At 49.7% G+C, this 25,637-nt stretch overlaps 3 protein-coding genes across 8 annotated transcripts in view; 1 reads left to right on the forward strand and 2 right to left on the reverse strand.

Moving 5' to 3' along the window:
- The window catches only part of HPS4 (Hermansky-Pudlak syndrome 4), a 27,513-nt gene extending 22,559 nt beyond the window's left edge, over positions 1-4,954 (reverse strand). For 4 of the 5 annotated variants that reach the window (XM_012731151.1, XM_012731147.1, XM_012731150.1 and 1 more), the window contains exons 1-3: positions 4,814-4,936; positions 3,017-3,495; positions 1,078-1,168 (exon numbers count right to left, since the gene is read on the reverse strand). In XM_012731151.1, coding sequence (XP_012586605.1) covers positions 1,078-1,168; positions 3,017-3,057 — 132 coding nt within the window. In that variant the 5' untranslated portion in view covers positions 3,058-3,495; positions 4,814-4,936. Of the gene's footprint in view, positions 1-1,077; positions 1,169-3,016; positions 3,496-4,813 lie in introns of all 5 variants that reach the window. The other variant, XM_012731148.1, reaches the window with a different exon arrangement.
- A 64-nt stretch (positions 4,955-5,018) lies between these two features.
- On the forward strand, positions 5,019-12,743 carry SRRD (SRR1 domain containing). The gene is made up of 7 exons (XM_004690665.2): positions 5,019-5,180; positions 8,801-8,841; positions 10,084-10,340; positions 10,445-10,543; positions 11,657-11,811; positions 12,084-12,129; positions 12,519-12,743. Exons 1-7 carry the CDS (start codon positions 5,020-5,022, stop codon positions 12,720-12,722), a joined length of 963 nt encoding a protein of 320 aa, XP_004690722.1. The 5' UTR covers position 5,019; the 3' UTR covers positions 12,723-12,743.
- A 243-nt stretch (positions 12,744-12,986) lies between these two features.
- TFIP11 (tuftelin interacting protein 11) overlaps positions 12,987-25,637 on the reverse strand; it is a 14,238-nt gene continuing 1,587 nt past the window's right edge. Inside the window, exons 2-13 of one of the 2 annotated variants that reach the window (XM_004690857.2) lie at positions 25,060-25,277; positions 23,647-23,800; positions 23,190-23,346; positions 21,337-21,464; positions 19,850-20,002; positions 17,904-18,431; positions 17,686-17,792; positions 16,920-17,088; positions 16,230-16,473; positions 15,638-15,780; positions 14,988-15,153; positions 12,987-13,438 (exon numbers count right to left, since the gene is read on the reverse strand). In XM_004690857.2, the coding sequence (XP_004690914.1) occupies positions 13,083-13,438; positions 14,988-15,153; positions 15,638-15,780; positions 16,230-16,473; positions 16,920-17,088; positions 17,686-17,792; positions 17,904-18,431; positions 19,850-20,002; positions 21,337-21,464; positions 23,190-23,346; positions 23,647-23,800; positions 25,060-25,268 (2,514 nt within the window). In that variant the 5' untranslated portion in view covers positions 25,269-25,277 and the 3' untranslated portion in view covers positions 12,987-13,082. The remainder of the gene's footprint in view (positions 13,439-14,987; positions 15,154-15,637; positions 15,781-16,229; positions 16,474-16,919; positions 17,089-17,685; positions 17,793-17,903; positions 18,432-19,849; positions 20,003-21,336; positions 21,465-23,189; positions 23,347-23,646; positions 23,801-25,059; positions 25,278-25,637) is intronic. The other variant, XM_012731099.1, reaches the window with a different exon arrangement.

The raw sequence follows: 25,637 nt of genomic DNA on the forward strand, positions 1-25,637 counted from the left end.
AAAAAAAAAAATGGACCTCCCGTAGGATCCAGCAATTCCACTCCTGGGTATTTACCCAAAGGATGCAAAAACATTAATTCAAAAGGTCACCTGCACCCCTTTGTTTACTGAAGCATTGTTCACAATCTGTAAGCCATGGAAACAACCCAAATGCCCAAAAATAGACAACTGGCTCAAGAAGATGTGGTACAGACACAATGAAATATTACTCGGTAATCAAAAAAGCTAAATCATGCCATTCACAGCAACATGAATGGAGCTGGAAGGGATCATGCTCAGTGAAATAAGTTAGAAGGAAAAAGAAAAATACCAGATGGTTTCTCTTACAGGAGAATCTAAATAAGGGATGGAGGAGGGAGAAATAATTATAACAAAGTAAAAGCCAAAATCAATAGGCAACTATAAACCAGAGACATTCTTTGGAGAGGAGGAGGAAACTGGATCAAAACAGGTGGGAAGTGCACAAGGGACTATGGTGAAAGAACATGGGTGAATTGCAGTGGGAATTTCCTGGGGACCGTACATGAGATGATAAAGCGCACACTGTATGAAAATGAAGAACGATGAAAAATATACATATATGTAATTAAAATTAAAAACACACTAAAAAAATGTCCTTTTCTGTTAGATGTTACTTGATGGAGTGAGATGACATAGTATGTAGGATGTTCTTCAAAAAACTTCAGGAAAAAAGCAGGGTTTGAGGGGAGTTAGGGTTAGGACAGGTGTTACAAAACTGGGGAAGTGTGTAACATTGTTGATGCTTGTGACAGGAATATGAGCTGATGAATCTCTCCTCTCTTCTGCATGTGGATAAGAACTTTTCTTAACGAGTTGGTCACAACTTGAGAGCAAGGGGACATGTGGGAAATTATGATGGGGACAGAGAACCACAGAAGATGGAAGCACTGAGCTGCCTGGGAATTCAAGGACAACAACAAGAAAAAACACAAGACGAGAAATATCCAAAGCCTGGATGATGAAAGAAAACAGGCCCAACATAAACCCTAGACTTTGAAAAGTTGCCATTTTAAGGAGCGGGAATCCCCACCAACAATAAAACTCTGTGTGGCTTACCTGAGGAGGATAAAAATAACAGATGCCAGCTCTGGTCGGATCGCCTTCTTCCTTTACCTTTGAGCCATCATAAAGGAAAAAGTAATTCCACCTGGCAAGAGAATAGAAGGGAGCCATTTTCCTTTCATCCAGTGATCAAGGCATTTTAAAACACAGCTTCCTATGGCCCAGCCCAGGAAGAACTTACCACCCTGAAAGCCTTCTGGTGGCCCCAGTAGCTACAAATTGATAAAGCCATTTCATAAACCAAACTAAAAATATGCCTCTACCCAGCCGTCACACTATCTGCAGAAAACCAGAAAAGGAGCTGGAGGAAAGAGAAGCACCCACAATGACTTCTCTTATTTGAGAAGGGGATCCTTTAACTATATAACCACATGGTGCTGTGAACTGTCCTTGAAAGCTCAGATCATAAAAGAGGGGAGACAGTCTTGGATGTTCTCCCCATTCCCGCATTCACCTCAACACACACCTGTCCAGAGGGCCACAGGGCATCTGCCTTGCCAGTCCTGCCACAAGGATAAAAGGCAGAGAGTAAACTGTCGGCTCAGGGCAGGGGAAAGAGGTCCCTGGGAATTCACAAAGAAACGTCAAACCCCTCTGTCTAAACCTTCCCACGCCTTAAGTAAAACTCAAGCCCAATCCCTGGTGGGACTTCTGATTTCCTCAGCCCACAGGATCCGCCTCCATTTCCACCACCTTCAACTCTTCCCTGGAGGTGACAGTGTGCACTCACACAGAGAATGCCAGCTGGCCCTGGCCTTTGCGCCATATCCCTGAAAGGACACTTAGCAGACCAGACAGTAAGGGGCAGCTGGGCCCATCCTGTTACTTGCACTCTTCTGTTCGGGCCTCTACACCCCTTCTCCACCATCACTGGTTCCCATCTTAGCCTCCTGCTGGCAAATACTGGTTCTAGCACCTCCACTTGCTCAAGTTCTTGGGCCAGGTATGAAACTGACAGCAGGGCAAGTCTAGAAAAAAGCCTCAAAAATGTTTCAAACCTGACTCAGAAGCCCACTGCCAGGTCCTATCCTACCCTCCACCCCCCTCCCCACCCCCACATTCTCTGGTTGGTAAGCACCCCTGCTTTTCCTGGCACACAAAAGAAAACCTAGGAGTCATTCTGAAATGCTATCTTTTTCACTTCCACACATGTGCGCAGTCACTGAACCCTGCTGGTCCCATTTAGGCCACGCCTTTCACTTTCTCCACTTCGATTCATGTTTGCTGATCTAAATTATGAGAGAAGATTAATCCCTCTGGGGTTAACACACTACAACAGCCAGACTGGCCAAAGCTTGTGGTGTCTGTCACTCTGCACTGCAACCATTTCCAGTCTTTCAAAAGTGGAGGCTCCAGTGCCCACATGATTAGCAGAGCCGTGTGTGACCAGCCATGGCAATCTTTCCACAACCTACAGGCAATACTGGACTCGTTCACACTGCAAGAGGCGTGCAAGGTTACGATTAGTCATCTTGGGATTGAGAAATGATTCCCATGCTTGATTTAACTGCTCTAAGGAGAAAGGAATTCTTTTTCCTTAATAAAATCAAGACAAGGGCCTCTCTGATGGTTCAGGGGTTAAAGTCTCAGTGCCATTAAGTTGCCCAGCCACTTCAGCAAGAGTTCACTCCCCGGCCAGGGAGCTGACCCACATGGCACAGCAGACCTCTCCTGTCTCCTTGCTGCTCCCCTCAGCAGTGTATCTCAGTAGACCTGCCTGTTCTGCCTGCTCCCCACTCTGTCTCTGGTGAATCATCACCACACCCCACCCCCACACTGGCCTACACCCCTGTTCTTGTATGCATAAATAAATAAAATAAATGTCTAAAATGAACAAACACACAAAGACAATCTGGCTAGTGATCGTCAGTGAACCCAAAACAGCCATCTAGCAGTCTGGCAAGAGCTACATGGAGGAGACCTGCTGACTCACCAGGAGGCTGACTTCGTCTCTGATGAGGTGGAGGTGGCCATTTACTCTCCAGTCGCCTTCATGCTCTTGACTTGGGTTATCTTTTCCACTGTGGCTTCTTTCTCTCCAGCAGTAATGAATCTGGTGAATCCAGATGTGGTTTCAGAGTTTTCAGTCTCACGGGTCAACCTGCTTCATCTTTATTCAGCATGAAAGTGCTAGTTCCCATCCATGAGCCCGTCCACCTCTTAAGACTCTGGCAGAGAATACAATGAAGCAAGAGAGCCTCCCAGAAGAGTCAAGTCCACTGATCTGGCTCCATAAGCATCAGCTCTCTAGCTCACTGCAGAATGACCTTTTCTAAGAGCGTCTTGCTAAGCTAACCCAACAGAGAAGGCACATGCTGCAGGCGGGACCTGAATCAATTAGTAGCTTGTCTTGTTTAACGCCATTCTGAAGATTCTTTTAGAAGTTTTGAAGCTAACATCAGTGACTTGACCCTAAAATAAACACAAGGAACAGATTATTTCAGAAACCCATGAGCTAGCATATGACCCAGCAGGGTGCAGCAAACAGTCTACTTCAAAAAAGCTTTCCAGAAAGTTGAAGATTGTGTTTCAAATAAAAAAGAGGGTAGTGGAACTTCACAGGAAGTCCCTTAGTTCCTTGAACAGTTATGTCTCACAGAAGACAAACTAAATGGTGTGAAAAGCAGTGGGTGTCAAAGGCGGTGGCTGCAGTCATAGTGGAACCCCAATTAAGGAACAACTTGACCACCCAAAAGTAATCTGAACATGCAGAAATCCAGAGTTGGGCATGTTTCCAAAGAACAAAGAGAGAATTTAACAAGTGGCTTTCAAACTCCCACAACAGAATAGACAAGGCAGCATTTCATAGCATTTCAGAGTTAGTAGGCACGATTTACCCTAATCTTCATCTTGTGGACCTTAAAAAAAAAAAAACTGCCTTAACTCTCTTTGGCTAGCTCCTTCCAAAGAGTAAGACTGATCCTTCCATCAAGCTAAAGGCAGTCTCCCAGGAACTCCCCACACAAATCTAGACAACACTCTCAGGGACAGCAAAACAGGTCTAACCCTAATCCTTCCACAAGGCAATCCCTGGGTCTCTTCAAAACTGTATTCTTACCTTCACTCCCTCCAAGTATATCTCCCCAGCGACATGGTTTTAAATGCTTGCTCACCATCTGTCACCCCCCCCCCCAGTACACAAGTTTTCACCAAAGGAAGCACATCATCTAGAACACTGTACCTCTGGTGGCCTGTAAACATCTACCTTTTCTCAGCTCTAGCTATCTTGGGGTGGCCCTCCAGAGTCATTCTCAGGGTAGTCTATAGAAAGCACGTGGTGGTGCATCTAAACTCCTGGAAGCAAGAAGGGCTCGAACCCCTCCACCCCTTGCTCCCAGAGCACTGGGTCCTATCCTGCAGAGGCCGCGCTTCTCTCTGAAAGGTCCAAAAGCGGTGGGTAATAGCTCCGGGGTAAGGTTGGCGTCAGGATGTGACCGGAGCCCAAGAAAGTTCTGGCAGCCTAGGAGCTACAGTGGCGACCCAGAAGAGTCAAGTGAGACGGAGGGTGGTGGGGGGCCGTCAGGAGGTGCGGTGTTGTCGGTGGTGCAGAAAGCGGAAACTATGGGTCGGCAGGGCAGGAAAAGGGGTGCTAAGGCCCGTAAAAGGCCAGGACCACACTGGGGAGCTTCTGGCCTCAGCTCCGGGGCGCTAGGAACCAGGGGTCTACTGGGGCTCTCCGCCGGGTTCCCGCCCCTCGGTGACCCCGCGCCACAGGACGCCGCCCACCCACCAGAGTGGCCCCGCAGCCCGGGGCTTGGGGTTCGGGGCTCCGGACCCGGAGTGGGGAGCAGCAACGCGCCAGCGTCTACCGCCCGGTACCTTCGCGCGCGGCGGAGAAGCCGGGGTCAGGCGCCGCTCGCGCCTCCCACCCCCTACAGTTCCGGGAGCGCTGGCGCGCGCCGATGACGTAGCGAGCGCGCGGGTGACGGCTGGGTCATGGCGGCGCCGGCGCTGGAGCCCTGGCTTGCAGCGGCTCCGCGGAAAAGGAGCTCTGCCGCGCGGCGACCGCGGCGGAAAGGGGTGGCGGCGGCCCGGTGCCCGGAGGCGGATGGCGAGGCGGACGACCGAGTGACCCTCCGTCGCATCCAGGAGGCCCGGTGCGTGCGCAGTGGCCCCGGGCCCGAACCTTCATGCCCGTGGAAACCTTTCCGAGCCGCAGTCTCCCTGTCTCTAAAATGAGCGTAACCTAGATGGGTTAGTGTGAGGATTCGGGGTAGATAGCGAGCTCATTACAGGTCTGCGCCATCGGAACCACCCTAAAGGTTGTCATTCCTGTGACTACAGTTCGGCTAGGGGACCTCAGGCAGGTCAAGTAAACCAGTGTCTCGGTTTTCTCACGCGAGATGGGCGTGAAAATAGTACTCCTTAGGCTTGTCTTGAAGGCTTAGTGAGCTAGCAGGCACATGGATTCGACACTTCAGAGTGCTAGCTTAGGACCTGTGCCGAGACGTGGCAAGCTCAGTACCAAGCTCAGCGCTGGGCATTGATAATATGCCGTGTTGCTTGAGGCTGCTAGCACCAGGGAAGCCAGGGGACTGCCATTTTCGTGATCGTTGTCGTTAGTTAACTGAGCACTTGCCATGTGTCAGACACCGGCTTAAGCTTTCTATACTATCAGTGTGAACATCTCAGCCCCTAGGATTCTGGTAGGGCATTGATTGTCAGAGATAATAACGCATAGAAACTACTTTGGGTTCCAAAACCCATGCTTCACAGCTCATCATTATTCTATATACTTATCTTACTCTCCCCACCACCCCAAATCCTAGTTCTGTATCTCAAATAACACTTAGAACATAGGGTACATGTTAGCTACTTTTGTTCTTTGATGTTATTGCTTATATTTATTTGCAGTCCTTTAAAGGCTCAATTAATAACTGCTGTTAAACTTTCATTAACATTAACAGCTGAAGGACCATCACAACTGAGAGAAATTAGACTAGTTTCATGAGCTCAACTCCCCAGAATTAGAGTCAAGAGGCAGTTACAGCTCGTGTTACCACAGAAAGATAGCTCAACACCATTCATCAAAGCGACTGTCCTTTCCCCTTTATATGTTCTTCACCTTTTGTCTTTAATTAATTGGCCATATGTGGATGGGTTTATCTCTGTTCCTGTCAGGGTCTGGCACCTGCCAAACATGGGCATGTACAAGGAGCAGATGCTTCAAGAGGCTGCAGATATTCTGGTGTAATAATCACGTGACTTATTTGGCTGGTGCCTGACCCTGACAGCTCCATTGATCTGTTATCTTTTTTATGCCAATATCATACTATTTTGATTATTGACATTTTGTAATGTGGTTTGCAACCATGAAGCATGATACCTCCAGCAGTGTTCTCTTTCTCAGGATAACTTTGGTTCTGTAGAATCCTTTGTGGTTCTGTATACATTTTAGGATTTCTACTATTTCTGTGAAAAATACCATTGGTATTTTGACAGGTATTATGTTGAATTTTAGATTGCTTTGAGTAGGATGGACACTTCAACACTATTGATTCATCCATGAGCACAGAATATCTTTCCACTTTTTGTACCTTCAACTTCTTTTATCAGTGTCCTATCATTTTCAACATAAGGGTTCTTCATTTTCTTGGTTAAGTTTATGCTGGGTATTTTATTCTTCATGCAATTGTAATTGATACTGCTTTCTTAATTTCTCTTTTTACTATGTTGTTATTAGTGAATAGAAACACAACAGATTTTAGTATATTGATTTTAATTTTTTACGACTTCACTAAGTTCATTTATTTAATTTTGTGAAATTAATTTTATGCATTTGTTAATGGTTATGCTTTTTATTCTTCATTTTTTTAATGTGGTGTATCATATTGATTGACTTACAGATCTAGACTCACCCTTGCATCCCTCTAATAAAGCCCACTTGATCATGGTGTATGACCCTTTTAATCTATTTCCAAATTCAATTTGCTGATATTTGTTGAGTTTCATATCCATATTCAGCAGGAATGTTGACCTATATTTTTTTCTTGTGATGTCCTTGTGTGGTCTTGGTAGTCAGGGTAATACTGACCTCATGAAATGATACTCTTGGGTCTCCCTCCAGGCACAGGCTTAAGTCTCAGCACTGATTAGGATGAGACCCGTTCCCACCAATGGCTGAGTTTCCTAAAGGAGGGAGATATATGTCAGCATCTGGATTCAGGCTGATGGAAAGGCAGATCCTTAGCAGGATACAAATATATATATATATATTCCTCTGGGATCACAAGCCTTGCTGACCACTAGAGCGTGGACAGTAGTCACAAAAGATGGGCTGTACTGAATGCATAAACTTCTTTCTGTGACTGTAGTGAGGCAGAGGGAAAATGCGTAGCATGAAGAAGCCTGTCCCTCCCTCATGGTGAGGTTCCAAGATGAGTAAATAGATGTTTTTTGTTTTCATTTTTTCCTGCAGAAAAATGGATATACTTGTGTCTGCAGTGCGTGGGGGTGCTGGCAAGGTGGTAGCCTGTCAGAAACTGGCTCTCTGGTCATTACCAAACTGTTGGATCCTAGAGCCCCTGCTCCCTGATAACCAGGCAATGAAGAGTCCCCGGCGTCGCAGCCTTAAGAACAGGGGCATAAAATCTCGGACACCAGATGCATGTAAAGGCTTCCATTTAGGAGCAGAGCATGCATGTTAAAATGGTGCCTACGGACAAGAGGAAAATAAAGTGCCTAGAGTAAAATACTGGCACCTTCTAGCACTAGTCAGGCAGAGGGACGGTAGAAAAATAGTGCCTAGAAGCCGCCATCCTAGAGTACCCCAGTACCCCTGCCCTCTCACCAACACCTGAGCATTAGCGAGTCTTTCAGATAAAAGTCTGGGTGCTTTTCAAGGGCTTTTTGTTCACTGGATCTTGGGGTGAGTGTATGTAGCCCTTTGAGAGCCGTTTTCAGCCCATTGTGCACATCTGAAAAGTAGGGGTGCCTAGAGGGATATGAACCATTTGTTCTCTGAAAAACTCTGGGTTTTGGGTGCCCTTCTAATTGTGGGTCATCACATTAGGGAGTGGGGTTTTTTTGTCATCTGCTGTATATGCAGCAATCAGCTCACTCCTAGGTTCTTGCAGAAGCTGTTCTGTATCTAATAAAGTAATAAAGCTGTGTGATCTCAGTGGCTTTAGAGGACATGAATTGGGATGTCAGGGTCTTCCAGGCCCAATGGAATCCACTTAGTTCACTTTAATTCACTGTTGACTATGTTTACAGAAACCAGTTGACTTGAACAAATAAAGTTGAGACACTTTGTTGTTTTTTTTCAATCTTGGAATTGTTCATGACAGCACGCTAGGTACTGAGTCCTGGCTAAGTTCCGTGCTGTTGGTCTGTTTATGCCCCCCTTAACTTTCATGGTAGGTTGGGATTGTTATCCTCCTTCTAGAGAGGACACTAAAGCTCAGAGTGGCTAAATCCCTGCATCTGACAACTATTTACAGAGCTGCTCCCCTGAGCTAGGCTCTGTTGTAGACCAGGGAGAAAGAACAGACCCAGACCGGTCCCAGGAGGCAGGGGCCTCCTCCAGGAAGCACTCACTCCCTCTTTCTGAGCCCCCACGGTCCACACTCTGGCCCCACACCTGTTCATCTGCTCACCGTATGCCCTTCTAAGACACTGCATCTTCCTTTCTGTGTCCAGCTCATGGGCAGGAGTGTCATTGTTAGGGTAACCCTGAAAAGGGCAGGAGGTGACCACACCATTTTTTTCTCAACAGGGAGGACCTGCTTGTCTCTGATTTCTGGAGCTCAGCACTCGGTGGGTACCATCTGGCCAAGGCGTGGGTGGGAGTGGTAGGAATGGGAGGAGGGTCTGAATGTGAGCAAAGAAATGAATCCAACCCTCGATGGGGAATGTTTTGCTTCATAAGCAGAGCACATGCTGGGTTGTGTCTCACTTCCCTATGGCTGCCTCCTTTGGCACTTCACTCTGGCCTGAGTTTTTTTGTCTAGGGTCTGGAGATGATAATGCACCAGTCCTGTAGTGTAATTTTGAGCATCAATGAGGCTGTTCAGTTAAGTGCTTAGAATAAGGTGCTTGCCTGCTACCCAGGAGGCAACAAATGTCAGCTGTCGTCATCTTGACTGTTGAGTTTCTCTTTATCCTGCTTTTTCCTTGTGTTACAATAGAAACTCCCCCCCCATGTTTTAATCTCTCTTTAAACAATGCATGTGACAATATAAATACATGAACTGAAATATTATAACTAAATTTCATTGAAGAACAGCTTTTAGTTATCATACACAGCTTTGCAGTCTGCACCTGGATGCAGACTTTTGCCAAGTGTAGGATGATCATTTTAGAGTAGTTCCAGAAGTGGAATTATGTGAAAGGCAATGACTAAATTGGTATCCATTTTCAAATGTTTTCCAGAAACATTTTACCAATTCTAGTATGTGCAGGGCCTGAGAGAGCCCACTTGTCATAAAACCTTCCCTAGCCAGGGTCTAGCTTAAAAATATCATTGCTAATTTGATAAATTTGTACTTACTGTGGGAATGTCTGGCTTTTTTTTAGTTTTGCTTTTCTGTATAGACTTGTTCAACTGAACTTGATACCAGTTATAATAAAAGGAGAGAGAAGGAAACCCACCTTTATGTGAGGAGCATCAGTATATTTCACTGTGGGACTTTTGAAACGCCAGTCTTTTAGTCTGAGCTTTTTACACATTACATATCCTTACTCCCCGTCACTTTAGTGGCTTTGAGAATGCTGCCGTTTCCCCTGCTCTCTGTTGTACTTTTTTGAAGTAGGTACTTTAGAGCATGACCTGCACTTGCCCAGGCCTCTTGTTAAGTCAGAACGTGTTCACACGGGAGTTCTATGGAGATGTGTGTGTGAAACCTAATTTTTGTTTGAAGCCTGTGGATGTTCAGGGAGTGGACAGCCTGTCACTTTGACGAGGGGACAGGGAGAGCAGCTCATGTCCCAGGCTTGCTTGGGAATGAGGCTGTAGCCCTCACTGCCCTGCCTAGACATGTTTGGGGACTTGCTCTTCAGAAACCATCACTGCATGTCTCACGAAACATCTGGAACTGAAGGCCACTAAGGAAACTCTCTCCGAGGCCCTTGGAAACCTGCATCTCGACTCACCTGGTGATGAGTCGGCAGTGAGCACTGGCTCCGTCCCAGGAAAGACGCTGGTCGTGGGCAACTGCCCTCTGAAGTGTGTGTGTTATGGCCTTGGGAACTTTGCCACCTGTGTCATAGCCAGGAGCCAACTAACGTTTTTGCTTCTCTTCATGGACAAGTTTCAGGTAAATTTGCGGACCCACCTTTACACCCCACCCCGCCCCCTGGCCTTGGGCACAGCGTGCACACAGGTGTTTGGGGTAAAGTAACTCAATCCTCCACTCTGCAGATTCCCAGGAGTCACTGCTGGGTCTACGACCCTCAGTTTAGCCAGCTCGAAACTGCAGTTCTCCGCAGCCTTGGTGTGACTGTTCTCGGTGAAAACGAGGTACGCATTTTCACGTACCACATGAGGGGTTGGGGAGGGCTACAGAGCTGCTGACCAGCCTGACCTGGCCTCTCTCCATGATGAGCTGTTGGCTCGTTCAGTAACCACATTCTGGCCTGTAATGGCATGGACCAGACGTGTTTGGTTTGAAAATTTCTTGTAAGAAAGCTCTAACTACACTGAGTTGGTATTTACTGTTACTAAAAAGAAAGGTGCACACGGCCTTGGTGCCTTAATTGAGTACTTTCTGTTTGGGATGTGCCCTGTCCCAAGTTAGAGAATAAGCACTGCCCCTCTGGCCTGCCACCAGCATGGCATTTCTCCTGGGGCGCCATCACGAGGTGAGCTGAGTCACTGCTGATGGCAGAGAGGTCCTGAACCATGGAGTCAGCTCTGTTCACCTCTGCCTGCTCTATGCTGGGGACGGAGCTTTGGAGGCCAAGAGGAATGGGAGCCAGTGCGGCCCGTACGTGCCACTGAGTGCAACAGTGAGTGCCAGAGCTGAGAGGGGGAGGCTGCCTGGTCTGAGCTGTTTAAGGTCTACCCAGGAGTCTGCTAGAGGGCAGAACCCAGAGGCAGGAGGGGCAGGCCACAAAGCACCTCGTGCTCCCTGCCGTGCACTGTTTTCATGGGCAGTTGTGCCCCCTCAGGGAGCATCTGGAGAGGTCTTTACTCATAACAGGGATCTGCAGATGGCCACTGCAGCCTCCACCTATTTGGCCTGGGACATTGTCTGTGCAACACACATTTACTAAGCAAATAGGAGCTCTCCCGGGCATCATGATTTGCCAAGCTCTCGTGCCAGTAAATTTTACACCACAGTGATCCCACAGTGGGAGGTGCTTCTTTTCTATTGATACTGAGTTTACCCTCCTCTGGGCTTTTTTTGTTGTTATATTGAGATACAAGTTACGTTTAACATCAAGTTATACCAGCTGATGGGATACACACACACACACAGCATTGTTTACCAAGAGGCTACCGCATCCATCACCTCACATGATTAGTATAACCACCATTTAATTCTTCCTTGGCAAGACCTCTCAGCTCAATACCCTGTCCTCAACATAGTTTTTGTAAGAAATGTGTTTACACTGTGCGTTCTGCACCCAGGAAGGGAAGCGGAGTATCTGCGGCGAGCCCACGGTCTTTTTCATGCTCCACTGTGGGACAGCCCTGTACAACAATCTCCTGTGGAGTAACTGGTCAATAGAGGCCCTTTCCAAGATGGTCATCATTGGGAACAGCTTCAGCGGCCTGAAGGAAAGGTGAGCCCGAGGTCAGGCAGCGCCAGCGATCCCTGAGCAGAAATGTGCCCATGACGTTCATACTCGGAAACGCTTTTCCTTGGCACCTAGGAGTCTGTTGTCATTTCTCCCTGGAAACCAGTTACTGGGCGTTCACGTTTCATGACCATTTATCTTACTCTACATTCCAAATTTTTTTTTAAATCCATGTTACATTTAAATCATCTTGCCTTTGTCTGAAGTCATTAAATAAATGTACCCGCCTATCCTAACCATGGTGGTTTTCCCCACAGGTTGTTGACAAGGATTCTGAAGGAAAATTATACCTACATCGCAAAGGTATCTTTTTCTGAATGTAGGGGTTGGGGTTGAAAAGGGTTTGTAATCACTGTTTTCTCCTTTCTTGGGAAGAACTCTGCCTTTACATGTCAGGAGGATGCTCACGAGGTTAACTAAAGGCTGGCAGAGTTACTGCACTGTGAGCTCTCAACGGGTCTGAGTTCCAGAATGCTAAGGCACTTAATATGCCTCTTAATTTTTTCCTCTTTCCTTTATTGTCAGTATCACAGCCCATGGGCCATTCAATTCATTGTACAAAAGCACTTAAAACAGTCTATTCCTCATTTTAAAAAAAAAACGGAAGGTGAACAGTAAATGGAAATTGAACCCAGGAGAGTAGGGTTTACTGTGACTAAGTTTCTGGTTTACATCTGAATTCTTCTGTTCAGATTTTAGAAGGACTGGAGGAGCTGGAGTTTCCACAGGCCTCACAGTACGCGGATGTCTTCAATGACACCTCTGTTCACTGGTTCCCTGTACAAAAACTGAAACAGCTGCCCGCAGAGATTTGGGCATTTCAGGAAGAACCAGATTATCAGGACTGTGAGGACCTTGAAATCATCAGGAACAAGGCCCGGCAGCCACGGACTTGAACTTGCTGAAGCCTGTTCAGTGTTGGCTGAGGCAGCAGCGGCTGCCACGGACTTGAACTTGCTGTAGCCTGTTCAGTGATGGCTGAGGCCGCAGCGGCTGCCACTGGAAACGAAAGGAAAGGTTGCCATGGAGGAGCCGCAGGGAACCACTCTCTGTGGTGAGAAGATTCAGAGCACGGGACACTTTGTTCTCAAGGCTGTGGAAGGACTTGATAAAAAAGATTTATGTACTTCTAAAGTGGCTTTGTTTCGTCTTTCATAATCCCTGAATAGAGAAGTCATTGTTTCGAACATTTTTAGTAGTTTATTCATAAATAGGTCCCTCTGTGTGGTGTCCAGCCTGCTTGTGCCTGCTGCGGCCTACTTGGCCATGTCAATCAGGCTCTGCAGGGAGGTGGGCACCCAGGTCTTCTCGCCCTGGACAAAGACCACTCCTCGGTCGATGTAGATGACAATACGACCGAAGGTGTAAAGCTGCTTCCCTTCGTGTCGCTTCCCGATGACAGGCATGAAGACAATGTTGTGCTCCTCAGCCTTGGTCTCAATAAGGTCTTTAAAGTTCATAGGCACAGAGCTGGCAGCCACACCGATGCCCCGCTGGGCCATGTTCTCCGCTTCACGTCGCTCCTGCATGGCCTCGTACTGGAAGTCCTTCCTCCGCTCTGTGTGGGTGAGGTAGGCGATGTTCTCCCGTGCACCAGGCTGCATGTAGGCCCCTGAAGAGAATGGAGAGTGAGTGTGGCCCAGCTCTGAATATGCCACAGGCACCATTTCTAGAAAGTGGAGCCTGGGTTGGAAACCCATGGCTCGTAATGTGGGCTATTTACTGAGCCAGGAGCATAGCACCTGCCATTTCTGTTATCCTCACAGAAGGGCAGCTGGGCCTCCCAAAAGCAGCACCAGAGATGGTCAAGCTCGCTCAGGTCAGTCACCTGTTTGATCTGCATGACAGCTGATCTAAAGGCTCGACGAGCACCAAGGGCCTGCTAGCCACTTCACCATTCCCATCTTGCCTGCACTCCAAGTTTCCTGTCCAATTAGCCAGAGGCAGTTTTTAGAACTTTGGAAACATAGTAATTTACCCTTACAGGCCCTGGCACTAGAAGAATTTGCTATGTGTTGGAAATTATATTTCAACTAAATATAGGTGACACATGGATGCCAGAAAGACCTCAAATGCCCAGGGCTGACTGAGGAGTGCATCTGGAGAACAGGTCTAGGAGGCTGGGGCTGAAGTGTAGCTCACCCTCAACATGGTCTCCCAGACTCGGCAAGGTGAAAAACTCTTCAGGAAGAGTTTTCTAGAGATAAACAGAGATGGCCCTTGAAGGACCTGGCTAAGAGAGAGCACAGTATGCAACCTGTGAATTCCGCTGTCACCTAATAGGCTAAGTAGAAAGACAGGCCCAGGAAGCAGAGATTATAACTCCAGGTACCACCTTTTGGTTATGTGACCTTAACCTTGCTGAGCTTACCTGTGAAACAGGGCTAGTTAATCCAACTGCCTTTGCTTCTCAATGAGTACTATAATCTGACACAAGACACCACCTATTGAGTACCATGCTCATTCCTCTTTTTTAAAATAAAATTTAGAAAATAGGTATTACAGGTTTGTAAGCAGAGAAAATGGATGAAGTAATGTCAGACTGTCCCTGCTCACTCCATGCTGTGAGCTGTTACTTGAGTAGCACACCCAGGCTGTGGGGCTGGCTTGAGGGACTCAGGAATGAACCTTAAAAGGTACGCAGGTAGGGGCCCTCCCTGGTGGCGCAGGGGGTTAAAGCACAGCACTAAGAAGCTGAAGCCACTTCCACATGAGTTCGATTCCCGCCTGCCCCGGAGGTGACCACATGGCGCAGCAGACCTCTCCTGGCCCGCCCGCTGCTCCCCTCAGCAGTGTACTTCGTCGATCTGCCTGTTTTGCTCCCCACTCTGTCTCTGGTGAAGCCTCTCACTGCCTCTGAGCCTCTGGCCTGTACCCCAGTTCTGTATGCACAAATAACTAAATCTTTAAAAAAAAAAAAAGGTACACAGGTAGCTCGGGAGGTAGACTCAAGTGTAAATTCAGACTTGGTCTCCAGTCAGGCAGTAGGGCCTCTCCCCGGCAGGTGCTGGCTGACCACCTCGCTGAGTCTGGGAGACCATGTTGAGGGTGAGCTACACTTCAGGCAATTCTCCAGATACCTGCAAACACTGCGTGTCACACATGTGTTCACAGACACAGAGCTCAGGGCCCAGCCCCGCAGAGAGGAAGTCCACACTCACCGACACTGGAGGACACTGCCCTGTTCATGATGTCCAGAGCTTCATTGAATTTGTCCTTGACGGAGGGGTGTGCCAGGACTTGGTCTGAGAACATGGATTTCCAACCCAGGTACCACTTAGTGATCTCCTCATAGTTTGGGCTGTTACTGAGCCAGGAGCACAGCACCTGCCAAAAAGGAACAAACAAGGCTGTATCCACAGTGGCACCTGGCAGCAACTTCCCAAGGGGCCGTCTGCTGCGAGCCTGGCCCAGGAGCAGGTAACACGTGCAAGGATTTCTAGGAGCTGAACAGTATGGCACTTCAGAATCGAATCTGGAGTCAGCTTGGCAGCTAAGTCCCCTTGCGTGGAAACTTCCTGAGCTTCAGCCTCCCATTTATTAAATGGGGTTGCCACAGCTCCTACGCCAAAAGAGAGTTGGGATAATGCAAATGAAGTGTCTAGAACAGTAGCTGGCAGGTGAGGACGTGGTGGGGGTGCTGTGGCTCCACCCTCTATGTGACTGACACTCATCGTGTAGTTATTACACACACCCCTCGGACCAGATCCCTAAGTCCAGGATCTTCTACAGTCAGACCTCGGCAGAAGATTTAGTGAATTCTCCCCAAACCCATGACGCCCCCAACAAGATAATGTGAGACAGAACATACCTGAAGCCATTTGGGGAAGAAGTGCTTTTCAAGAAGCCCCACCAGGCTGGAGACAGAGATCATCCCTTCCCAGTCGATGACCCAATAAAACGCGTCCATGTGCTGCTGGTGGGGGTTGATGACCAGCTCTCCCAGACACATCCCTGGAAAAGAAGCCCAGTCTCTCAGGCCCCAGAAGCACACAGCAGCGTCACCTCCAGACCATGTCAGTCTGATCTCTCAAAGGTCGGTTTTCAGCCCCTGACATGCCAATTCTTCAAAACCTTTTCCTTCTAACCCAGAAATAACACCGATACATTTAAAAGGAAATACAGACATTTCAGATCACCAAGGGCTATTCCGTTACCAGAAAACCGTTACCATGCCAGACTGAGCAGGACCCAGAGTCTGACCACATCTGACTGTCACAACAGCTTTCAATGGTGCCGCAGTGAAGAGCAGAGGGGCCCCTGGCTGCCTTACAGCCACTCCACTGTTCAGGGGCTTCTCCTTTACTGGGTGCTAAGCTTTCCTGAGCTTGGAGGCCACGCTCTAAGCAGGCCAAAGCAGGGCAGAAGGCTACAGGACTTGGATGTTTCCCCCACATCCTTACCCAGCTTGGGGACGATGTTCTTGACCATGAATGCTTCCCAGGAGCCAGGGGTGAAGACGTCTTTCCAGGGCTGGAGAATGAGCTTGGCAGATGAGTCACTGGGGTGCCACTTCTGCAGAGCACTGGACAGCTTGCTGCGGATGGGGGAGTACAGTGGCTCCAGGCGTGCCTGCATGAGGGGGAGCCACGGGTGGATCCAGGAGTGGATGGGGATGGTGTCTGTCAGGGGGTTCCAGTTCTCCACCTGCAGGAATGGGAGGAAAGGTTCGTGTAGTCTGGGGACACTCATATGACACCCTGTGACATTCATGGCAAGGCCACCACAGCTCTGGATGAGGGCCAAGGCCAACGTGCGCGGGACATGCCATTCAGTGGGAACACACTAGGTCCAAAAAGCAGCCATGGAGCCTTGAGACATTAGGAACTGCCTTTCCCCATGGCAACATGCCCATGAAGGTGACCGCGAAACTAGCTTCAGAAATGCACAAGTCTAATTTTGTCTAGAAAATGAATTCCCTATTGGGTGGGGAAGGGAGGGGTAGTGAAGATGCTGGGAAAGGGCCGGTGTTAATATGACAGGACCGGCATTGACAAATTCCGTCAATTCCAGGCATTTTACAGCACCGTGCCAGACACGCTAAGCAAGATCCCGTGGTAACCGATGACAGTGGTTTCCAGACTCGGCTCTACCTCCTTCTGCAGCTTGGGGAAGATGAGCTGGTCTAGTATGTTGTCTGAGATCCACACGGGAATAATGTGCACCCAGCTATCCAAGAAGTCCACCATCGGGTCACAGTTCCTCGGCTGCCACTGAGTGACGATGCTTCGGACAAAAGGCATCCAGACCTCCCATATCAGCCTGCAGGGAAAGGGGCAGGCGCACTGCTGGTTTCTGCACACACACGAGTGCCCCACGCCCTCTCGAGAGCAGGAAAAGAGGGCAAAACAGAAAGCCAATCCCAGACAGCCGGGCTGGTCCCCATGCTCAGACCTGGGCCTCACCCATGCTGTCCTGGCTGCCGACGAAATCCTGTGCCTCAGTTGCCCTCTCAGCCTGGCTGAGGCAGGGTCCCAAGGCCCCTTCTGCCCACCCAGAGCTCTATGCCCAGCTGAGCTCAAAGAGCACCCCCTCTGCTGAGGCCTGCCACACATCCCCACCGCTGCAGGCCCGTGGACTTCTCCCCGGCTCTGCCCCACATGTCTTCTGGGTATACTCGTCCGCCTCCTGACAAGCCACCTGTCTCCTCACTAGGCAGCACCGCCTGCCTGATCCGGGGTCAGGCAGCATCTAGCTCGTGTGTGACACTCAAGACTCGCACAAGCATCACTGGACGAACTGGGCTTCCCACAGCAGTGCCGGCTGAGCGCTGATGGGCCTGTGCCCCACCCCCGCGCAGCAGCCATCCTGCTCCCGCCGGAGATGGCGACAGGGTGCCTAGCCCGCAGCACTGAGTACCTGTGGAAGGCGTCCGCTGAGAGGTCCTGCCCTCCGTGGGATAAGAGCTGGTCATTCTCCAGGAGGCTCTTCCACTTGGAGATGATTTCGGTGCCGTAAGTGCAGTCCTGGGGAAAAATGCCCAGCAGCTGAGGGCAGGCACACCCACCCTGCTACTCTCCGACACTCCCGAGTCCAGGCACCCCCCACCGGAAGTGGGGAGACTCTCCACAACTCACTTTGAGAGGGTCCCACTCTTTGAAGTACTCCTTCATGAGCGGGTAGACGATGGCCACGGCCAGGTCCACGCGGTCTGACATGCGGTACTCCTCGTAGTACTTGTCCTGCAGCGTCTCGAAGATGCGCGCGCACTCGCCCAGGGTGAGCGGGTCGCTGCAGTGCGGCTGCAGGCGCCGCTCACACTCCTCCACCATCTCCAGGACCTTGCTGAGGTTGGTGATGACACGCTCCTCATGCTCCAGGACCTCCGACACCTTCTCCAGCTCGTGAGAGAGGTTGACCACCATGTCCCGCTCGTACTGCAGCTGCCGGTCGTTCTGGATGATTTCCTGCTCTGTCAGGTCGATGAGCAGCTGCAGGTTGTGCTCCAGCTCGGGCAGCGCGAAGCCTGGGGCCTTGGCCTCCTTGCCAGGCTGGGGCAGTGGCTGGGACGGCAGCGGCAGCCCATCGTCGGGGACATTGTGCTTGTGGCTGATCTGGCTGTAGCTGTAGTAGACCTTCTGCTCGCGGCCCGTCATGTCTATGACCTTGGAGGACACGGCAGGAGGCGCGGTCAATATGCTCTGCTGCCACTCATGAAGCTGGCCCGCGGTGGGAGGCCGAGCGCCAGAGAAATGCGCCCACGCCACTCGTCAGAGCAGGCGGGCCGACCCAGCGTGGGCCGCGCCGCACTGTTAGAGGGTCTCTGCCTCACTGCTGGCGTCAAGAAGCTGTTCTAGATTGGATCCCTCTGGGTGGACCAGAGAAGAATTGGGGAAAACTGAATAAAAGTCGAAAGCAGACCACACAGTTGGGAGGAAACCCCACTGACACAGGAAAGTCAAGCTGCATGGGCCAAAGCAGGCCCAAGGCCAGCACACACAGTCAGAAGCTATTCTGGTAAACACGCATATTTAGGCAGAGACGTGGTCGATGTTAACCCTGGCCATCAACTCGGAGACTACCTTTAAGCCACAGGCCCCTCTACCTGACTAAAATGCACCATTCTGCTCTAACAACGAAGCGTTGTTTTTAAACTTAAGAAAAGCAAAATATTAACAAGTTAAATTTAAAAACAAAATGAAACATAAAAGTTACTGAAGTAAGGTAACCTAGAGAACAAGCTAATTCTAACAGTCAAGAGAACCGAGGGGCAGGAATATGGAACTTGCCACTTGAGAGTGACCCAAAGACCAGGTAGAGAAATAGTCTCAGGCCCAGTCTAGACCTAGTGACTTGGTCCCGGCTGGGACCCGGACATCTGCACCTATCAGGCCCCGGGTAACTGGATGCACAACACCAGACTCAGCCCTCTGACACAGACTGTCCCAGCCTGCGCCAAACCTACCCCCCTACCTTGCCACCATCACCACGTGGCCTGGGGCAGAAGAGGAACCCGAGGGCCTGCGTGGGCACAACAGACTCAGCCTCACGAGAAGCATGCTGGCAAGCAGCTCACGGCAGAGCCAGGCCACCCTTCCAGTGTTGAGGGGCTGTGACCGAGTTGGGAATCTCACCTTCAAAAATGCCTGGGACAGAGTCTACGCTCTAAGTACAAATTAGCCTGCAAAAACCCAACCCAAACCTGCCAGAAAGTTACAGGTCCTGCGATGAGGGGCTGCCTGGACAGACAACAAGACAATGCAGCCACTCCCAAATTAAGGCGCTCACTGCAAGTGAGGCTCACGTTACGTTGTTGGGAACAGCAACGTCAGTCAATGCACTGACTAAACACCACAGAGACGGGCACTGACTTACCACCCCAAGAGAAGCTCCTGGTAACTGTCATGAATTATGAGTGCAATGTTGCTCTCCAGTGAGAAAAGTGGGATTTTTAAAAAGTAAGCCTAGACAGAACCACTGAAAGAGACCAAAGAAAATGCTTGAAGACTGACTCTGGGGTGTGGGAGGACGTTAGTTGTTTTCTAGCACCACATCCTGAGACAGTGTCCAAGGGCTGCCATACCTTGACCTGAGAAAGCTCCTTCTGGGGAGCAGTGAGCTTCTTGCTAATCCTGCCCTTGGCTTTCAACTCTTCCACTGTCTTGTAGGAGTATTTGGGCTTCTTCTTGCTTCCGCTGGGGTCTTTCCTCCACTGGCTCAGCTCCTTCTGAAACTCCTGAACCAGAGGGAAACACTCAGTCATACAGAAAGTCCACTTTTTATAGCAGATGGGCCACAGCGACCCCTCAGTGGGCATTTACTAGCCACCACCTTACATAGGGACCAGGTTCTAAGGCAAGGATGGTACCGGCCTGACCAACCCATCTAATGACATGCCTTCCCATCTATTCACCCCTTACAAATGAGGGGGTGCAGAAGGCAGGTGCACCAGACTGGAAGGAGAAACACAATAACCCTATCAGCAACATCCACAGAGCCCCGACTATGGGCAGGCACTGTGCTGGTTTCAATTCACATCGCAGAAGAACTCAGAAGTACAGACCGAAGGATTTCAGTACAGAAAACCCTGGTTCCAATGTGAGATGAAGGTAAACAAGCAGGTCCCCAAGTCTCAAGGCAAAGGTGCCTTCCAATCAGGGCTTGCAAAGCTCTTCTGCAAGATGTAAGGCAGCGGAGGGCACCTTACCACGAGGGAAGCGGAGTCCAGCCCAAGGTGTGGGCTTTGCGCTCATCCCTTTGCTTCCCTCACCTGGTGTGAAACTTGTAGTTCTTCCTACAAATGTCTCTGACTTTTACTTTGGGACAATTGAAGTTCATTCTACACAACAACCCATAGAGTTGAAGGGACACTTGCCTTTGAGAGGAGACCCTAAGGCGCCACCACTCACTGGTGCCCACCCCTGCTCACATTTCTTCTGCTGCATGCTGGCACCTGTTGCGTCTAAGCCCGACAGTCCCTAACTTAAGAGAGCTCAACCCCACCTAACAGAAAGTCCTCTTCCTCAGTACAGGGTCAGTGGCAGTTAGCATCCTGCTTCCCCTCATAAATGCAAAGGGAGAAAGTATCAATCCAATCACTGACGTAGAACAACACACAGCTGGCAGCAGATGGCTCCTGTTTGTGCAGGGAAGCCCAGCACGAGGCTGGCCTGGCAGGGTAGCCCGCCCACCCCACCGTGGCCTCCCTCCCGGCGCCCAGCGGGATTCCGCCTGGCACATGGCCTCCCTTTTGTATCTTCACCGTCAGACTCCGGGCTGCCCACTCAATGTCCCCTGGACCCTCAACTCCTGTAAGGCTGGGGCCTTCTCCACCTGAGGCCAGTGAAAATGGTTCCTTCCCTAACAAGGGCTTCCCTGAGGCTGCTATCTATTAAAAGCACTGCAGCTGCTTCTCTACTGGCTGGCTCTGACCCAGCACCAAACCCTTGCACGAGAACAGCCCAGCTTCCGTGCCTGGCCCATAGTGCATGGCAGCGGACTGAAGACTGACGACTGAACACCGCCACACGACAGTGATGCCACCCACCCAGGACCCTGGCGTAGGGTTACCTCTTCAGCTTCTTCTTCCGAGTCTACCACGGGGAAGTCTTGCAGGGACTGGGTGGTGCGTTCCGAGCCATAAGCCCCCACGGCACCCTTCCCCTTTCTCTGCTTGGCTTCAATTGGGTTAATGATACCTGGCACATTTCAGGAACAGATAAAAGAGAGAGTTCGGATCACAGCAATTCTTGTATTTGACTAAGCCACTCTGAATCGTACCTCCTTTGTCCTTCCACATCCCAAGTGTCACCCTGAAAGAGAGCTCCTCTCTGCTCGGACCACTGCTCGGGTCCGTGGGATCTGAGACTCCTGGGCACGTAAGCTGCCACGCAACAGTTACTAGACCACGTATGTGCCAAACAGGGAGTTCCAGATGCATTTGAACTCACTGTTCAGTGGACAGGAAGATAACAATTCACTCACAACTTGAACATCGTCATACTAAATTGGACGTTTCACTCAAGTGTAAGCCTCTAGGGAAAGTGCTGTCATTCAGATGACACATCATTCTTATAAAATGAGGTGAAACTGCAATGTAATGTGAAATGCCACCTATTTTAGTTAGCAGTCATCTCTCCCAAGCTTAATGTTTTATGATGTGTTTGCACCTTGGAACTGTATGTTTATCTTATAAAAGAGCTTGCTAACACAATTACATTGTAACAATCCCCCCATTCTGAACTTTCCACCACTCTCTCTCCCAATTACTGTTGAAATCTCAAATTAGAACAGGCACCTCATTTTCATTTCAAGCCACCAATGTGATTCATTTGATTTTTTTATATAGCTGATGTTTTCAACACATAATCGCTATTTATCACTTAGTGGAATATGAATTATAGAGAAGTGATTATCTGCCAGCACCTGTTCACAAGAATTAGGTCACATGGGAAGATAGGTTCCTGCAGAAGAATCCAACTACTAGGTTTCAGGGCTTTGTTGTCCAGGATCTGAGAATATGTGGGAGGAGCTATATTTAAGGGGGAGCTTGGAGCCAAGAAGAGTCAGGGCCATGGGTCAAGGTGGTAGCTCCGTCTCTAGCTACAAAAGAGCTATGTGTGAAATTTTGTTGAGATTCCTCAAGGCCAAAAAACTTTTTTTTTGCAAAATTGAAACTCTATGGAGCAAGGGCTGCAATCTCATGCACACAGGGCTCAAGAAAAAATAACATAAACCAGGAAAGTGGTCTGGGCAAGGCCAGTGGGGAATAGTGGCGATGACTTCCAAAAGGCAAGGGCACTGTCCTGGGGCAGCTACTGCCATGCTAAGTGAAACTGCCTGATTTTTTTTTTAAAGATTTATTTATTTATGCACACAGAACTGGGGTACAGGACAGAGGTGCAGGGGTGGTGAGAGGATTCACCAGAGACAGAGTAGGGAGCAGAAAGGCCAACTAACGAAGTACACTGCTGAGGGGAGCAGCGGGCGGGTCAGGAGAGGTCTGCCGTACCATGTGGTCACCTCCAGGGCAGGCGGGGATCGAACTCATGCTCAAGTGGCTTTAGCTTCTCAGTGCTGTGCTTTAACCCACTGTGCCCCCAGGGAGGGCCCAAAACTGATTTTTAAATATTGACAACCCCCTCAATTTGTTTAGTTAACAGTGAACAAGTAACAGGCCAGGCCTAACAGTCTGCAGCCTCTTTTGGCCACCATCCTTTTCCTCCTGCTGAAACAAGTCTTTTATTTGCATTCTGACAAAGTCTGCCAGTTCAGGAGCACAAGCTGTCTTGTGCTGGCAGACCATACTGCAGCATTAAAGGACTTTTAAGAGAAAAAGCATAAACCACACAATCCATGCCCCAAACTGCCCTCCACCCCTCTGCCTTGCTCCTTCATGCAGGAGGGCAGAGCAAGGACCGTACCTTGTGCATTCTTCCCGAGACCCCTTCCAGGGACATAGCCCATTTTCTGAAGAAGCTTCTGTCCAATTCCTTTTGTGTGTCTTTCCCAGCTGCCAAAGTCCATGAAAGATTTGGTTCCTCCTGCAAAACCTTTCTGGCTGGGTTTAAAATTGCCACCCTGAAAAGAAGAAAATTCAAATTTTAGTTGACAGAAAAGAAAATCTAAGAAAGCCAGCTCGGCCATTAGGAAAGTGGAGCGGCACCTCAGTGCACCATGAGAAGCGCATACACGGCAAACACCTACCTGTGGTGAGTCAGGAAAGAGAGTGCACTGCACACTCCACGCCTCACCGAAACCTGCCCCCACCAGGAGAAGCCCATGCAACCCCCCTCCTGCTGAAGTCCTCCCTAGGAGATGGCTGGCGGCCATGGCTTCCCCAGGCTATTGCGGAGGCCAAGCCTGCAACAAAGATGGTACCGTTTTTAACTTCTTTGGTCCAAAATCCTTGGGAAAGTCTTCCTGTTTGACAGGTTTCTCTTCTTCATCGGAATCTTCCAAGTCCGCCTCCTCAGCTGCCCCTTTCTTGAGTCCCGCGCTGATGAAGCTGACTGGCGCAGAGTAGTCACGGGCTCTGAGGGCAAACACATCACACACGGGGTCCACAAAAACGCTCCAGCCACCACCCCTCATAGAATCTCTGCTGGCCAGAAAATTCTTAGAGCATCACAATTCAGAGCTTTTCCCCTAAGAGATGTGCTAAAACTTAGTGGTTAAGAACCCAAACTCAGAGTCAGACAAGCTCAGATTCTAATGGCCTGGCTATGTGACTTCTGTCCAGTTTCTTCATTCTAATTACTAAAAACGGGGTGATGATAACAACAGCTTTCCCAACAGGCAGAGACTGCACACTGAAGACCTAGAACACATAAGCAGCCAACAGACGCCGGATGCCCTTATTAAGTTAGCTCACACAATGGGTCTGCCCTGACCCATTTGCCACCCACCTTCACAGGTCCTTGCCTGACAACAAGGGATCAGACAGACCTTATGCTCTTTCTTGCACCCTTTCTTTCTGAAAAAAGCACAATCTCCATTGGCTGGAGCCCCAGGCCCCAAGTCGGGAGAGGGGACAATCCCAAATTGTGACACACGCTGAGTGAGCGAGCGGTGCCAGACCACTCAGGGCTTCACGTGGAGGACCTTCAGCCTGAGCTGCCGCCACCCAGCCCTGGCCCCCACTCCCGCAGAGACCCCTGCCGCCGCCTCTTTACAGCCCCCTTTCTATGGCTATGCACCCACCTCACACAGCTGCAAAGGGTCTTCTTCAAACATAATTCCACCTCGCATGCCCCCCTCCAACTGCTACAGGCCTTTTCTCAGACGACCCGCCCTCTCTCCACCCTCCCTCCATTCCATTCCACACTTTCATATCCTCATTCCCTCCCACCATGGGTCTTTGCTTACTCATGCCTCTCCTGCCACCCTAGCTTCCACCTTCATACAATACACTCAAAGTCACCACTCCACTGCAGTCTTCTCTGATCTCCCAGGACAGGTCAGACACCCTAGTAAGCGCTTTCCCTTGGACTCTAAACCACAGGATCCATTAGCATCCATCAGACTGTCCCGATCCAATAGTCTTGGCTCTTGGAAGACAAAAGACTGCGTCTGCGGCACAAGGTCTAATGCATGTCACTGCTCAGTAAGTACCAGCTGCCGACCCACTCAGTGAATGAGCAGAGCTCCAGTCAGGAGAGAACTGGACCACCTGGTTGGTGTTGGCACTAACAGACTCAGTAAGAGATGGATATTTAGCGCATAATTATTTTTAGAGGGTATGCCCACTTCCTCTCCTCCCCCTCGAGAGAAAGAGCCTGTGCCAACCAATACCGTTTGCCTCCAAAGCTGGGCCGTTCTTCATCAGAGTCCCGTTCTGCCCACACTCCATAGGTGGCCTCCTCTTTGGTCTGCCAGTGGCGCTGCCGGTTGGGGTTGAATTCATTCTGGAGGTCCCAGTCAGTAATCTCAAAGTTCTCTCGCTCATCCTCATCGTCATCCATGTGGCCTTCCCCGTCCCGGTACAGGTGGGACAGTGACATAACTTGTCACTAAAGAAAGGGACAAAAGAGGGTACAGTCTAGGTTAAGGTCCAGTGGCAGCAGGAGAAAGCTTCCCTATTAAGCAGCTGCCATACTCCTTGCTGCCTTTAGCACCTTCTCCAAACTCAGTTCATTAAATCATTATTCCAATACAATGAAGCAGACATTAAAAATGTATTTTAGTTGGGCCCCCCTGGTGGCGCAGCGGGTTAAAGCACAGCACTAAGAAGCTAAAGCCGCTTCCGCATGAGTTCGATCCCTGCCTGCCCCGGAGGAGATCCACATGGCGGCAGACCTCTCCTGACCCGCCCACTGCTCCCCTCAGCAGTGTACTTCATCGATCTGCCTGTTCTACTCCCCGCTGTCTCT

The sequence above is a fragment of the Condylura cristata genome, unplaced genomic scaffold, assembly GCF_000260355.1.
Source record: "Condylura cristata isolate star-nosed mole 26May11 unplaced genomic scaffold, ConCri1.0 scaffold00029, whole genome shotgun sequence".
In the NCBI taxonomy this organism is placed as follows: domain Eukaryota; kingdom Metazoa; phylum Chordata; class Mammalia; order Eulipotyphla; family Talpidae; genus Condylura; species Condylura cristata.